The sequence below is a fragment of the Chlamydotis macqueenii genome, chromosome 7 (assembly GCF_036417535.1).
Source record: "Chlamydotis macqueenii isolate bChlMac1 chromosome 7, bChlMac1.mat, whole genome shotgun sequence".
Classification (NCBI taxonomy): domain Eukaryota; kingdom Metazoa; phylum Chordata; class Aves; order Otidiformes; family Otididae; genus Chlamydotis; species Chlamydotis macqueenii.
In genome coordinates this window covers 26,849,340-26,864,714 of record NC_141562.1, presented here as the reverse complement: position 1 = coordinate 26,864,714, position 15,375 = coordinate 26,849,340, and the positions used below count along the sequence as shown (strand labels likewise).

General features: G+C 38.9%; 1 protein-coding gene across 3 annotated transcripts in view; it reads right to left on the bottom strand.

Annotated features, from left to right (window-relative positions):
* Window positions 1-13,703, bottom strand: part of SLK (STE20 like kinase) — a 48,105-nt gene extending 34,402 nt beyond the window's left edge. For all 3 annotated transcript variants that reach the window (XM_086751894.1, XM_086751896.1, XM_086751895.1), the window contains exon 1: window positions 12,871-13,703. In XM_086751894.1, coding sequence (XP_086608020.1) covers window positions 12,871-13,020 — 150 coding nt within the window. In that variant the 5' untranslated portion in view covers window positions 13,021-13,703. The remainder of the gene's footprint in view (window positions 1-12,870) is intronic.
* Between the last annotated feature and the right edge of the window lie 1,672 nt (window positions 13,704-15,375).

Here is a 15,375-nt window from a genome sequence, read left to right as displayed (position 1 = left end):
AGAGCCTTTAGCCAGATCAGATGCAAGATGTCTACAGCTGTTTGCTGACCCTGCACAGCTATTCTTTTATAACAAAACAACAAAAGATGGACAACTGACTTAAGCATAGTAAATTCTGTCTTTCCAAAGTGGAAAAGAACACGTCAATAAAAAAAAAAAATAAAGAAAAATGACAATTTATTTGGACTTTATGAATCTTTCAACAAAGGCTTTCTGACATGTTACTAGGGAAACTACATAGTCACAAAACTGAAACGTGGCACAGTCTTAAAGTTAAAAAAAATTCCTGTCAAAAAAGTAAAGAATATTATTAAAAGTTCTACATTTGATATAGTGGAAGGATCTGTACTAAGACAATTTATTATATGTATTTATGGCAGAAGATGATAGGCTATAACTTAATGGTCATTTAAAGTCTATACTTCTTACTAGCACAAAAATATGGGCGGTTTGGGAAAAGGTCCCATACAATTTGATACTGCTATGTGAACCACATCTAAGACTTGCAATGAGCACAGCTAAATACCCAGAGGGGAAAGATTAAGTAAAACGGGATGAAGTATCACCCCATTTCATTCTTTGTCTTGCTAAAATGAACAGTAAAGTATACTTCATGTATTTTAAGGGAAAAAATATAAACTATATAGGCAGTTTAAGATTCAGTATTTTATAAAAAGACACAGTTGTAACAGTGGGAAATGAAAAGTGACTACATCAATATCACACCAAAACCGGCAACAGCTCTTGCAAAACTATCAAAGCACATATTCTGTTGCTCCATGCCTGCTTTAGTCTGTTGAGATGAAACTTCCCCTATTTTTGAAGTAAGAAAAAAAGGAAGTAGAGTACAGCTTTCATAAAAAAAGCTGTACAACATCATCTCTGTTTCTTAAGTAAAATTGTTATAGAAACCGTATTTTCTTTATGGTATTAATGTATTTTAAAAAGAATGGGAAATTTAGAATTCTAAAGAGAAGTTATTGCTTCCTTATGTACATATCTTTAAAACAATTGAACAGAAACCAACTGCAAAGACAGCAACAACAACAACCAAAAAATCAATATAGTGAAGCCAGTGTCTTTCAGCTTTCTTTAATGTAAACAAGTTATTTTCAAGTCAGCTCTACAATGAACTTTATTAATTACAAAGCTCACTGTGATGAATTCACTATTTAATGATTATGCAGTCTGTGACTTGCCAGGAGTTTTCTTGCAAGTCTTAAGCTAGATACCATCTCACAAAAACAAAGAGAAATCTTCTGACATGCAAGTTACAAAGGTTGCCTCACATACAGTTTATAATGACCTCGCTATCTTCGTGCTGCAAGTACGACATCTCAAGAGATGAGAAAGAGCCATCTGAATAAACACTTGGTATTCCTTGAAAATTGGCTATTCAAGTGCCACAGAAATAGGGTCTTGGTTTCTGTAAGTGAACTTCATTCATATTCAGCACGGTGTGGAGCATGTTGTTTCTGAGGTTGATTAACTGTTTGATATGTTGGTTTTTTTTTTTTAAATTAGTGAATTTAAACAACAGAACAATTAAGAAAACTGACTACTCTGAGAAACTATTTGAACTCCAATCCTATTATTTATCAGCTGATTCCAAAAGAAATTTTAATTTAGAAGCATTCTGACAACGACAATCTTTTTCAAACTCTGATCTGTTTTTTGCACTTGCTGCTTGCCACTCTACTGTTTGTTATAATTCATTCAGCATTGACCTAATATACTAGTGATAAATATTGATGGCCATAGGAAGATTAGTATTACTCGATAAAATTATTAAAAACAAATCCAGATAAACAAATTAAGACAAAATACTTCAACTCTCTTTGCAGAACTCAATGTACAAATATGCAAAGGGAAAACAGTTGGGAGCTTCTATTGGTAGAAGATTTTCATGTTACATAGGAACAATGTCCTTCTTCTGATAGAACTGCTGAGTATCATAATAAAGTTAAACACTGCAAACTATTAAACACACAAGATGTTCAAGAGGAAGTACTGTGGCAATGTTACTTTTAATGGAATTATGAAATCTTTATTTTGCCCTTGTTCTCAAGAACAAAGAGCAATGAGGATGCATCAGCATGGCTGTTAGAGATGAAGTAGTTTTCTCTTTGATAAGACTTCCCTCTTTTTCCTCCTACTCCTTTTCTCTCATGTTTATTTTTTTATTCTTTTATTAGGCTGAAGGCTTTTTGAAGCAGAGGGTATCTTTTTTGTGTGTGTGTATTTGTACAGTGAGAGGGAATGCAGAATTCCATTCCTCTTGGAAAATTATCTAAGCCGTTTCTTGCTTCAAGACACTCTGTTCACTCTGAAATTCAATTCTGTTTCTGTACTTTCCTCATACAGGTCAACTTAGTGTCAAATAAGAAGCTTTATAAATTTGTAATTCTTTTCTAGCAGTTTTGCAGCATACCTACAGTAGGGAAAAGAATCACTACCTGAAAAACAAACAAACAAACAAAAAAAACTGGGAATACAGGTTTTTAGTAAGTCTCCAGTTAGAGATACTTCTACTAAATAAAATTTTTCTAGCATGGATGTCAGTGATGCAAAGGTACAGAGCTACTGGCAGGCAACAATACCAACAGCTGCACTTAGCAAAACTGCCTTTTTATCAGTACTGTTGCTAACAGCAGATGATATACACATCTATTTTTTCTTTTGTCCTGACAAAAAGCATTCAGCCAACACACCTTAACAACTTCACAATATGCTTGATGCTTCCCTTTTATAGCCATTTAAGCCAATGCTGACACTGTCCTGTCATTCTGCCCTTACATCAGCACTGTCACTTGTCTGGCCCTCCCGTGAGCTGGTCTGGAGAGCCAAGAAGATTACACGTTCAATCAGCTTCTGAGTGAATTAGTTCCTTGAACCAGATCATCATGGGGCTGGCAAGCACCAGATCTGTCACAGGGAAGGAGGTGTGAATGGGAATACACTGCCAGAACTCTGGCTGCATTGACTTGCATCATCAGAAATTGTCGTGGAAAATAGTCATAGTAAAGACGCAGCCACTCATCATTCAAAAGTTGCCTCTGTACTTACTAAAGCTATTGAAACGCACCACTTCGAGAAGATGTGTTATGGACTGTTTCACTTAGTATCACAGTTCATACTGTTTTGGTGCTTTTCAGAGATTCAAAGGAATCTTCTTCTTATTGCACTGGGTCAAAGGTGAGGTCCCATGCTGGGCCACTAAAGACTAAGAAGTTACAACAGCATCAATAAACATTGAAACAGACATCACAAATAGGAGAGTTAACAAGTCTGTACACTAGCTCATTTTTATATTTCACTTTCACATGCTAGGGGAGGTGTGGGCTTTTTTGTTTGTTTGTTTTTATTTAAGTGTAACGTGCTAAACGAACAAATAATTTCTAGGGTTATTAAGCTGACCGGAACATCTAAGTTTGCTACTAAGAAACAGCTTAAAGTTCTTGCTACAGTCAAAAGCAAACGAGTAATTTTCAGGTACCCCAGCTATCCCTGTCGATCAATAGGAAACACTTGATGGTATTCTTGTTTATATGGTGATCTTTAAGCCTTCAGACTTCCCACCTCAGATGGCTGAAAAATAGCAGAGAGTATTCCTTCTTCCAGGTTACTGATGAACTTGGTTAGTGCATCTTTACTAGTAGTAAAAACTAGTTGAAAAGGGTGAAAGAGTAAAAACAAGCTTGGCTTAACTTTATGAATACTCATTTCTCGGCATTTCTGGAATGACTTGAGTTCATTTTGGGGAGAATTCCTGTTCAAACTCTTCTGACCATATTCCCCAGCGATGAGCAGAGTTCACAGTTTTCAGCGTAATGTAGTTGCACAGATGTATGGTTCTGACCCGGGACTATCTAGCACTCAAAAACAGAACAGTTCACCTGAACGGTGAACTGAAAGATTTACGGAACTCACAGAAGTAAGAGAATGACAGAAGAGCAATTAAAATCATTAAAGGGTCAAGCAGTTGTCTTATAAAATACAGACTGAAAAGGCTGGGCCTCTTCAGCTCAAACAGGAAAAGTTGAAGGTAGGGCAGGAACACAACAGAACTTTGCAAAATAAAAAAGGCAGCATAGGACTTGAATAAAGCCTGATTGAGACAAAGGCTGTGAAGGAGATGAGGGTTTACTGCAACATGCTAATTCTTGCTGAAGCACTCAACTGACATTTCTACACTAAGGTTTTACTGCTTTCTGATTACAAAGTATTCTGATTACAAAGTATTAACTCTTTTCCTGGTAAAGTACTGCTTAGAAACACAAGTGAAAACTGATCTTCTATAATGTGAAATCTAGACATGCTTTGGTTTTACAGCTTAAATCTGTATCACAAGAACCATCATCTACAAGATAAAAAAGAATAAATTCCAGTGCAAAATGTCTTGCCAAGTTATTACTGTATCATTAACAAAGTTACAATAACTTAACTCAGAACACCGTTTTCTGAATCATGGTTATGACTAAACATTTCTAGAGACAAAACCCAGTTCCTTAAAGTCCTCCTTAAGCCAGGAAGTCTCAGACAGAACTAAAACACTGTTCAGTGAGATAAGAAGAAAGCAAAGGGAGAATCTTCTCCAATTCATTATTAAGCTAGATGGATTGAAAAATGACTGTGCCTTGGCATGGGGCTTCACCACTGCTTTCATACTAAGTAAAACAATTTCGTTGTAGGCACAACTTAAGTTCTAGAGTAATGGTTCCCCCAAAAACTTCAGCAGACTGTGCAACTGCTTTTCTACTCTCTGCTCACCCACTCTTTGTGAATAACTGCATTAACGTAACTTCAGAAAAATTATTTTTGAAAATAATAAAGTCCCTTTATTACTCATTGCCTCCTTCTGTTTCAGATTTTCTGAAACAACCAAGAGATGAATTTTTAAGACTGACACTTCAAGGTAGCGGTCACTTAGTCCTCTGTAGTAAGGAGGGATTTAGCAAATTTTAAATGCCAAACAATACATTGATTTGGCTATTGTAATATGATCCTACTTTTTCACTTCTTCATATTCTTCTCTACAGAAAAATCAATAAAAATTAAAAATTGTATTATAGAACAGCATTCTTCAGAACCTTCTTAAAGACAAATTTTGAGTGAAACTTGATTCAAGCATGAATCTATGCTTAAGCAATTTCTTGCTCTAGGCTATAGGTAATTAACTAAATAGAAAATGGCTCAAAAAATATAAACATGGGTACATAAAGGGGAAAAAGGTTGTGTCTTTCTCTTAGCTTCCAAATCATCATTCATGCTTCGCTGTTTTACATCAACCTCTCTATATATAGACATGCAATCTCACAGAACACTGCAAACCAGTCTTAATCTAAAAAAGTAAAAATAAACAGAAAAATTCATAACTTTAACATTGTAATTTGCTTTTACATACATTTAGAATTGCTTTAAGAAATGGTACATCCTCCTAAAACCAAATATGACAGTTTTTGTAGGCGAGTTAAATATATGAAGAATGTTCCATTACTATTTTATTGTAAATTTTTTGCTTTAGGTAAATCTTTTGCTGCATGTACTTCAGCTGGTTTGCATCATGAACGTAGAGCATATTGAACAGAAAATCTGAAATGCCAATGGAAAATTAACATTTGCAGTAAAGCCTTATTTTTTTGTTGAAGTAGGAATATCACTGCAGAGTGGTTTGAGGAAGCCTGCTAGCTTTTATTGAATATTACTTAGCCAATTTTTATTGTGTGACATCCCTCAAACATATTCTGCAAGCTCTAAGTCTTCTTTCTCTCTAAAAAGATTATTTCCCATTTCTGATTGGAAAAAAAAAGGTGTTTCCATATGATATATTTGACAGTTAAAATGTCTTTCAAGCATTTCATTCCAAACTATATCTTTTATGTTATAAAGTCATTAAAAATGAATTAGAGGGAGTTACAGTATGTAAATATGCATTTTACATGGGTTTGAAAAAAAATTCTAAAACATCACTCTTCTTTTACTCCATGCTATTAATTTAGTCTGCTTTGTTTTCTAACTGCGAATTCATGGCTTTTCCATCACTGAACATTGAAAACTGGAACAATCCAAACAGCATCAAATGAAAAGATAGCAGAAGCATTGTATTTGAGTAATTTGTCACCTACTGCAAAGTAAGACAATCAGCAACAGAGATGAGACAATATCAATTTGTCAATTCTGTGCATAATCTGAATATAATTAAAGGTTATTGGGGGAACACAAAGAAGCAAAGACAAAAAAAGTATTCATAAACGACACCTGAGGCACCAGGGGCTAAAGGAATGCATTTAAGATTTCGAACCAGTGAGTTAATTATTTGCTGCCTCTTTTACAGACACAACTGTCATTGAAGGAGAATGATGTTTATAATCTTACAAGATTCTCAAAATGTGGGTCACGGCCCATGAAATATGTAAGGCCCATTTGTAACTGCCTTCAATTAAAAAAAAAAGTCTAAAAATTCCAAACTGAGGATTGGGGCATTCACAAGTACAAACCCAACAAATTATTTCTTCAGTATTGGCTACGGGGTTGTCAAAACTAGAATTTGGGTCACCACCAAAAGAAATGTGTGAACTATGGCTCTGCAACAATAGCACTGCTGTATTACTGCTTGAAGGATTGTATTACTGGAGGGCTATTTTCCTGCCAAAGGTTACGCTCAAAAGGTTTAACCAGTTTGTCTACAAAATATGTAAAAAGAAAAAAAAAACCAAACAACAACAAAAAAAACCCACAAAAACCCAGTATCAACATTTTTTTAGCTCTTATATCAGAATTATTTAGTTAAACAGACTGTATCTGACTTAGATATAAAGAATTATTTCACCAAGTTAGAACAGCTTAAAGAAGCTTCATTCTGCTATGTGACAACATTAAACAGGCACGTTTAGCTTATGCTTGAAATTCAATGTTTTACTCTCCACACAAGAAACCAAAAGTCCAAGCATTTACACAAATAGTTAGCTAAGAAAAATGAAATATCAGATTACATGAAAAACAGCAACTTTTATAAACATAGACAAATAAAGTCAAATAATTATTTCCTATTTACTTAAGAGTTTTAAACAGTTTATATAACTGTGCTCATACCTTGGAAAAGATGACTGCCTAATCAAGGAGTGACCATGAACATTCTATATTTATCCTCCACAAGCTTGTCTGCAGTTTTAATTCTGAATGCAACAGACAATACATTACTCATAAGTTAAGTATCGTGATGCTGATTTTAAGCCAAGTGACTTAAAGACGTCCAAAAAGCGAGACAAAACACGTGCTATGCTTGTTACTTCTTTAGAGTATTTCCTTGCTACAAACAAAATGGAAAGGAGAAACCACCTTCTGCAAATAGGCAGAAGAAAATTATCTAAACCAAGAAAATTATCTCAGTTTACAATCTACAGATGACTTTCTTGCACTACCCAAAACTTTGCTGGAGTGACAACAGATGTAAAGAGCTCTGCAAAGCTTTCCCCTTGACACATTTCCCGCAGTTATACTGCCTTTTTCTTATCTGGTATCTTCAACATGCTAAAACTGCAGTAGTGTGAAAATAAAGACAACATTATAGAGCAACTTACCAAGCTGATCAGCAAGGCTAAAATCGTTTGTCTTCTACGAATGGTCATGCAGCTTTTCCCATCTAGACCATAAACAGTAGCCCTAAAATAATCAAGCCACTCTTATAGAAATGACTGTTCTTAACAAGCTTTCTCTAAAGCTGTAGTTCTATTTTACTCAGACTAAATATTTAAAATTGAATGTTGCCATCTTATACATTAGTCTCTTGAGTGCAAATCAACACTCTTCTCTCCTCTACCTACTAATGCCTCTACGGCTAAACAAAGCAACATGGCATTTCAGTGAATATTATTAATTCAGATCTCCTGAGGACAACTGTACTATTTTACTGCTCCAGTTTAATCAGAGGTCAACTTATATAGTCAATTATGAATTAAAATAGATTAGAACAAATTATATTAAGTATAGCAAACAATTTTAATCAAAATTGCCTGAAGTTCTGCACCGATTCATTCTTATGTATTAAAATTCAATTTAGGACATTTTCACTCGCTTTTTCTTTCCAGGTCCAGGCTTATGGCAGAGTCACACATGAAAGTTTGGGTTCACGAAACACAGTATTTGACTGGAAATTTTCACACATGAATGTATCTTCCAACTAGTACCAAACATACAGGATTTCAGATGAACTCAAGAAATATCCTTTCACAGAGAACTGTATCCTTTATATAGGAATGTCTGAGAGTTCTAACAGCTCTTAAATTCTTCTAAAGAAGAATTAGTGGAGCTAATGACATCAGGTAAGTGAAAAGATAAAGAACGGCCAAAAACCAGCATATCAGTGCTTTAGCTTAGATATTAAGTGGCCAAAATATATTCCTATCAGTGTTGTTACAGATACAAATGATACCCATCCTAGCAAGCAGCATGATAGATTAGTATCATTAAGATAACTGCAAGTTGCAATATCCCTCTGTAGGAATTTAGATCAACAAGCTGTAAGGCCACAGAAACTAGACAACATAAATTTTCCTTGCTCTGCTCTGATTTTGTTTTCTGGTCAGACTAATTAAAGTATTTTCTAGGATTAGAAAATAAGTTACGATGTTAATGGTCTTCGCAACTTTAGATGAAATACAAATAGTTGATTTTCCAAATTCCTAGGAGAATCCTGTATATACAATGCTTCCAACATCTTAGAATCAGCGTAAAAAGTGGGATACTATAAATGGGCAGAATATTCCAATGCAAACTAAGAAGTCTATAAATGTAATTCAAAACCAGACAAGTACAAAGGATTCTCTCATAATAATTTGACAGTTTCTATTAAATGCATATACACTATAGATCTCTCTATATACACATACCATATATAGATACCCTATATCTTATAGAGTATACTGCCACATACATTCTACCACTACAGAATCTGTTCCCACAGAAAACTTAAAATTAGTATACCTGTACAAATGGTATTCACAATTATCATAACGATAATGAAAAGGCCATGAATTACCTGGAGGAGTATCCTTTAGTGAAGGGCTCAAAGATGACAACAACTAAACACTAGGAAAATTACTTTCTGCAACACAGGTGTTCTTATATTAGTATATAATGTTCATACCACCAAAAAAGGCTGGCGAATTTTACCGAAGTATAGTCCCAACATGTTATTTCATTCAGAAGGTTAACTTAGGAAGATGTCTGCATTTTAATTAGTTACATGCATCTGTATGATAAAGATTCTCAATAAGGAACTTGAGCAAGAAAGACCACAGAACACATTAGGCATTTTAAAGATGTTTTCACACCATCTGAACATTAACTTCCAGGAATTTAGAAAGCAGACTAAAGCTGATGAAAATAGTCACAAAGTTACTTAAAATCACTACAGTTTAACACTAAACACTTACTTACACTGATTTACCTTAAAGCAAAGTTTACTATGTGCACTGAACTGATACAATAGGGCAATATTGCACACAATAAAGTAACATGATATAATAATATAACTCATTTCTAAAGCAAATTTATTACAATTAACTTTAACACTAGGAGCCTAAGATTTTTCAGGGAACTTAACCTTATCAAACCAAAAGCACTTTCAATCTCTTGAAAGACAGGAAAAAAAAAAAAAAGAAAACAAAACAAAACAAACAAAAAAAAGAGTAGTCTGCAATCTAACTACCAAATTTCAAAGTTGAAATACTCCTCTAATGCCAATATTATTTTTCTCCAGTGGCATTCAGAACCCTGGCAGCCCATTCAGTAATTCTAAATAACCCATTAAAAATGATTGGAAAAAAGTCTATCATCAGCAACTTCAAAACCCTCCTCATAAGGGCCATCTCCTGATAGTGAAGTACTGCAAGGGTCTATAAATTGAAAAAGGATGGGAAACTACACCATTATTCATTAGGCAAGAGCAAAAAGAAAAGAAAATAGCCTAAGAGAGGCCTCTTTGAAGAGGCTGAAAAAGGCTAGAATGAAAAGTCCTATACCATCATAAACCTTTGCCATCAGTAGTCTGCAGTTACATAGCTCCTCTGATCACAAGAGAGGCTTACAATAGCAGTTGAAAGACTTAGAAATAGATTGTTTCTAAACGTTACTTACAAGTTAATTAATACAAATATATGAATTGTCAGAGCTAAGAAAGCTTTAGAAAACTAGAACAGCTTCAAAGGAGATAAGCTCTTCTAGTAATTTGGCTAAGTTATTAAAAAAATAAGCAAGACTCTTGCACTTGACTGGGAGAAAGGGGAAACAGAATCAGAGAATCACAAGTTTTCAATACCCTTAAGACCTCTGTATACAAAACTAGTTATCACTAGACATAGCATTGTTTATGTAAATAATTTAATCAGCTAGGCTTCATAATGCTGTCAGAACCATTTAAGAGTTGCTTTTGAGTTTCTCTTCAAATATTTGATACTTTGTCCAGAAGATGTGTTACACAACTAAAGCAAATACTCCTCTACAGGAAATTACCATGTAACCAATCCAACCTATCTATATTAGAAGTCCAAAATATACAGAGAATTATTTATCTGGCAATTCCATTTCATCACGTATCTGCCAAAACCTTGTCACACATTGATGCCCAGGATCCTAAACAAAGGCAAATGTAGTTTTGGAAAATGTAACTGACACTAGGGTGTTGGGATTTTTTTTGTTTAGAAAACAAATAAAAAAAACCACCACACACATACAAAGAAAAAAAAAAAAAAAAAAACAACAATTCCCCCCCCAAAACTTACATTCCTCAAAGACAAAGTCTTCAAAAGTTGGCAGTTCTGTTCTAGTTTACAGTTTTGATTCCAAAATTTGAGGAGGTATTGAATGGCTATTCTTGCAGTTTCTCATTTGAGGTGTATATCCAAGAAAGAACAACCTAACACACCCTTGCTTTCGAAACAGTTTCTTGCCAAGCATGCTCAGATGCAGGAATACATGCGCAGTTAGTATCTGTGTGCAATCTCTGTTCCCAAACTGGATGGAAACAAAATGAATGCTGCTGAATACATGCAGCAGAAGACTCTCTTTTTAAATAGGAATTTTTTTCCAGGAGTACTAGTACCTGTTAATTTTCACATATGCTACGTTCACCAAGTTTACTAGTGTAACTGCATGTGTAATTGTGACAACTATTATTCTTAAAACAGGATTTAATTTTGAAAAACTCAATTTCAGCAGTTTACACTGTCATTTCACATTCAGAAACAAATCTCAAAGTGAAAAATCATATGCAACTGGAAAAAAAAACTTTTGTTGTACACAAAGTACACTGAAATGCAAAATTTACCAGTTCTCTTGCTCAGAAACCTTCCTCTAGACTATTCCTAATACACTCATGCCTACAGATAACCATGAAGTGACAAGAGTTTTGAGGATGTGAATGGAAAGGCATGTATCGGAGGAGGGGAACGCATTTAGTCTTGTATCTTTGAGGCTTCCTCAATCATCTCTATGAAACAGAGCATTACATTCACAAAAAGGGAATCAAAACTCCACTATAAAGTTTAAAGAAAAAAATTTAATACTCTACAAATGCCATTAAAGACAACATCATGTTTTTAGAGTCACCAAGCTTTCTTTATGATATAGCAACTTTAGACACATTGCCCAGTCATTTTAATCAAAACATCTCTAACCGTCCACACTGACACGAGAACCACTGTGTAGACTACGTATTACACCAACATCAAAATAAACTAGATGCCCTTAAAATAGAACATTGACACAAATTTCTGTGATGAAAAAAACTCACCTAGCATCCTGAACTAACTGTGGCTTATACTAAGAAACAGCACAAGTTGTATCCAGATTTCATAAACTCTCAAATGCAGTACTCTAAATATAAGTGTTTCCTGACCGAATTAGCTTTCGGAAACACTGCAAATGCTGTTCTTTCTCATACTATTTTTATTTTTATCTAGTCTCAAGAACCTGCTCCAGAGTCTCAACTAATGTCAGTTCCTCAATTCTCTCGTGCTTATCCTCCATGATAGTTTTTTCCACATGACGCCTAGACCAGAAGTGGAGTATTAATACCCTTTATAAAGAGGAAAAGTAGCTAAAGGTTTTCCTGAAAGCTAGTCTTGTCAAACACTAGCAGCATTGCATCTGTCACTGCACTCTACTTTGCTTAATAAATTCTAGATAAGCATCCTTAAAAACACTGCTTGTACCAGTATACCTACAGATTTAAAGATCAAACAACTGAGAGAAGTTAGGAGATCCGACACAGGAATTCTACCACGTAAAGAAAGCCTAGACAACACAACTATTTAATTCAATTCCACAGAGAACAACATAGGGCAATGCCCATTAAAAGGGATGCGAGCTTGGCCCTTGAAACTATGCACGAGACACACAAGTCAATTTTACTGTTCATGGGCTTCCTTCCGTACAGAAACTTCATTAAAAAAAAAAAAAACCCAAAAGTATGAAGTTCACACCTAAGAAAATACAGTCTTTGTAAGGGCAAAAGCTGTACTGCACACGAGTCCAAAAAAAAAAAAAAACCCAAAATACAGGAGAAGCGAGAGATTCAGCAGCGGGCAGGGTGGAGCGGAAGGCGGGACAATGACCTCAGAGGTCTTTTCTATGTTTAGTTTCACGATCCCGGGTGACCCGCTCCGCTCGCCAGCCGCCAGACCGCGGCCCTTCCCGCCGGGCGGGCAGGTGGGCGCAGCGCCCCACGAAGTTCTCCGGGAACTCGATGCTTACCAGCATCCCACGGCGAGAGAGCTTACAGACAGACAGAGCCGAACTCACAAGCGACACAAGTCGTTTTTCACCCACGAGCAACACTACAAGCGAGCCGAGCTGCCCACCTGCCCTTACCTTGAACACTTTGCCGAAAGCACCATCTCCCAGCTCCCCTATGATTTCCCAGAACTCCTCAGGGTTCAAATCCCTCTTGACGTGCTCGTATTGTTTCTTCTTCTTCTCGCCGCCCAGCTTGAAGATCTTACGAAAGTTGAAGAAGGACATTTTTCCTGCCGCCGAGGGAGGCCAGCCTCCAGGCGACCGGGCGGAAGGCGGCGGCGGGCGGCGTCTGGCTGTGCCCCCTCAGCCCGCCGAGACCATCCGGGGCGGGCAGTGCTGCCGGGCGCGATCCCCACCAGGGCCGAGGGAAGTCCTCTGGCCGCCCGGGAAGCCGTCACCGCCGGGCGCTGAGGGGAAGCAACACCCCGAGATCCGCCCCTCCGGAATCCCCCGAAAAAGGGGCCGGGCCCTCGGGGCCAGCCGCGGCGGTTCTCTCCCACGAAGGGCTGGCGGTCCCTGCCTACTCGGCCGGGCCGGTGACCATCGCGTCAGCAACAAGTGGCGGGCTCCCTCCTCGGGACGGGCGGCTCGGCGGCGGCGGGCGGGGCGCAGGACGGAGCCTGAGGAGAAGAGGAGCGGCGAAGGGATCACGGCTCCCGCCGGAAAGGGGGCAGCGGCTACGCGCCGGGCAGGGGGGGAGCGGTCACCCCGCTGCCCGCCTCGAAAGACCGGGCGGATGCAGAGAGGGGAAGGGGCTGTCCCCTGCTCCCGACTCCTGGCCGGTGCCCTCACGGAGCGGGGCCCCGCGGCGTCCCGGGATGGCAGCGCGGAGGAAGACGACGCTCCCCTCCGGTTCTCTCTCCCGCTGGCTCCCCCGCCCTCTCGCGGAGCGGGGCCCGGGCGGCACCGTTTCCTGCGGGGCGGGGCGGCACCACCTGCTTCACCTCCTCCTCCTCCTCCTCCTCCCGCCGCCGGCGCGTGCGCACGCCCCCTGCCCCCGCCCCTCTTCCCGCGCTCCCGGAACCGCCTCGCGCCCCAGCCGCCGCCACCGTGCTAGCGCAGGCGCGCCACCGCCTCCTCCGGCGCATGCGCACGGTCCGTAGCGACGCCACGACCCCCCGCCACCAACGGTTCGTCGCTGGCGGAGGTGGGGGAAGAGGCGGGGTTTTCCCCTTCCCACGTGACGCGGGGGCGGCCCTGCGGACCAATAGGGGCGCGCCAAGGCCTCCGGCGGGTAAGTTGGTGCCTGGTACCAAGATGGAGGGTGTGTGTTCCCCCCCCCCTTCCCCTTCACTCTTTCTTTTTTTTTCTTTTTTTTTTTTTTTTAGTTTTTATTTTTTTTAAAAGGCCTGGGAGGCAGCGTTTGGGGTGGGCGAGTTCTGTTTCTTTTCTGTTGTTTTTCAGTGAGGGTAAGCTGCATACTCGTAGTTGAGGGAAGAGGGAAGTGACTTTTCCCTTTTGTCCTCTCGTAGCTTTATGGGAGGAGCTATATAGAAGAGGGATCCTGTACTCTCTGCTGAGTTGCTTATCCTGAAAGATACCTTGCTTCTCTTTTATTTCCTTTCAGCTGTCCCGTGCAGGGAAGGTCTCCCTAGCCCTGTGCCAGAGGGTGGTGTTTCCTAGGTAGGGGAACAGCTTCCTTTTGGGGCTGGCTGGGTACCTTGGGTTCCTCTTTTCAGCAGAGGTAGACTCCTTCCTCTCCCTACATTGCTCCCAGGTCTGATAGTGGGGGCTGAAGCGGGTATGAGGCCTTCTTTGTTTGCCAGGAGCTTTGTGACGGCAGGTGATGCCTCCTAGTGAGTTTGAGCTTGGGAGTGTGTTTTTGAGGAAGGTGTTGGTAGAAAAATGCAATGTTGGCAGACTTTATTTTCATTTGTAGGCCAGTGCTGTTCCCAGACCTGTTACTGGTTTGTCACAGCATTCAGTCGTGGCAGGGTTTGATGTTAGTGTTCTGCACACGTTTGGTATCTTGTGAGATTTAATTGGCAGGGCAGGGTTGAATTTCCTTATCTCACAACTTTCTCTTCCCACAAGTAAGTCCTTCATCAGCCTGCCGTATGATTGTATTTTAATAGGTGTGTTGTTTATATGCCACCCAATGTGTGGTATTTCTTCACATGAAAGCAAGGAGTGTTCCCATTGCCTGGATAAGGGGCAATTAGCAGACATCGTGGAGGCAAAGTTTAGGCTGTGACAGCAGGCAGGAAATCAATCTTGCAGTTAAGGCAATGATGTGAGACCTAGGAGAGATCTGATAATGAGGCAAACACCCAGTGAAAATCATGTAATGCCTTATCCTCATATGAACTTGAGTGTCTGCAGTTCTCATTAATTTAAAGTTCATTATAAGCTTCTAAAGATCAAACCTCTGATATGTATAATTCCTTAGACCATTTTATTAGCATGATAGTAGTTTGCTATATAAAGAGGGTAGTCCATGTGTAAACTCAGTAATAACGAGGTATTGAGATGCACCAGTTATAGAGATCATATGGCAACCTTCTCCTTGAAAGAAACATGGCTTTAAGGAATAGGAAGTGCTGGGCTCAATGAAGAAATGAATTTCAGCAAAGGAGTTGT